This window comes from Octodon degus, unplaced genomic scaffold (genome assembly GCF_000260255.1).
Source record: "Octodon degus isolate 3935 unplaced genomic scaffold, OctDeg1.0 scaffold00011, whole genome shotgun sequence".
Taxonomy (NCBI): Eukaryota; Metazoa; Chordata; class Mammalia; order Rodentia; family Octodontidae; genus Octodon; species Octodon degus.
In genome coordinates, this window is record NW_004524587.1 from 12,780,518 (window position 1) to 12,781,462 (window position 945).

The 945-nt window shown below is 43.9% G+C and overlaps 1 protein-coding gene across 1 annotated transcript in view; it reads right to left on the reverse strand.

Annotated features, from left to right (window-relative positions):
• Sntb2 (syntrophin beta 2) overlaps nt 1-945 on the reverse strand; it is a 116,896-nt gene that overhangs the window by 9,855 nt on the left and 106,096 nt on the right. The window contains exon 5 of the mRNA XM_004625828.2: nt 613-809. Within this exon, the coding sequence (XP_004625885.1) occupies nt 613-809 (197 nt within the window). The remainder of the gene's footprint in view (nt 1-612; nt 810-945) is intronic.

The following is a 945-nucleotide window of genomic DNA, read 5'->3' on the forward strand; positions in this document are numbered from 1 at the left end:
GCACAGCAGGCCCTGGGATCAAAGCCCTGGCCCCTCTGCCTTCTTGCAAGTGCTTTAATCTGCTGAGCTATTTGGCCAGCCCTAGTTCCCAAATCTTAACTAGAGAGTCAATATGTCTAGTCCATAGCAAAGGAGTCCTTGCCCTATTAAATTAAATGCTGATTAAAACAATGGACAGTAAAAATGTCATGTCATACAAGGGGTATTCGGAATGTGCTCTGAGCCACAATCCAGGCTTACAGGAATTTTACTTATGAGACAGACAAAATGCTTCCTTCCACCATCACCACTTGGAGCCACCATTAGATTAACACATTTTATGGTCTGGCACCCATAACAATGGTTTTACTTTAAAATAAAGCCTAAAGTTCCATTTAAATTACTATTAGGGAGCCAGGCATGTGGTGAATGCCTATAATCCCAGCAATTAGAAGGCTGTAGCAGGAAGACTGGGTTTGAGACCAACCTGGGCTATATAATGAGCTCAAGGTTGATTTGAGCAACGTGTCAAGACCTTGGCTTAACAAATGAACCAACAAGGAACAACAAAAACCCAAAACTAAAAATATAACAACAAAATTACGGCTAGAAATGAAATGCCTGCATCTCTACCTAGAGAGACTTCCTTGATCAACTCAGCAGCAGCATGGCAACCCTGCACTAGAATCCTGGTCCAGGTCGACAGATCCCGGTGCGTCTCCACCCTGAAAAGATGCATCTCAATGCCCTGCCGAGAGCCCGTCCGGGTAGCAAATGTGAGGTCAGATCCGAGGGAGGGCGAGCGACATCCAGAGCCAGAATGAACCAACCTAGGACCACAGAGCAGAGAGCAAAGGTAAGTGCTACATTATCAGAGGAAAATGTCAGGAAGTTTTGCTCCTTGAAAAGTAGAAATTTATTTATTTTTATTTCCTTATTACAGGGTCTTACTATGCAGCTCAGACT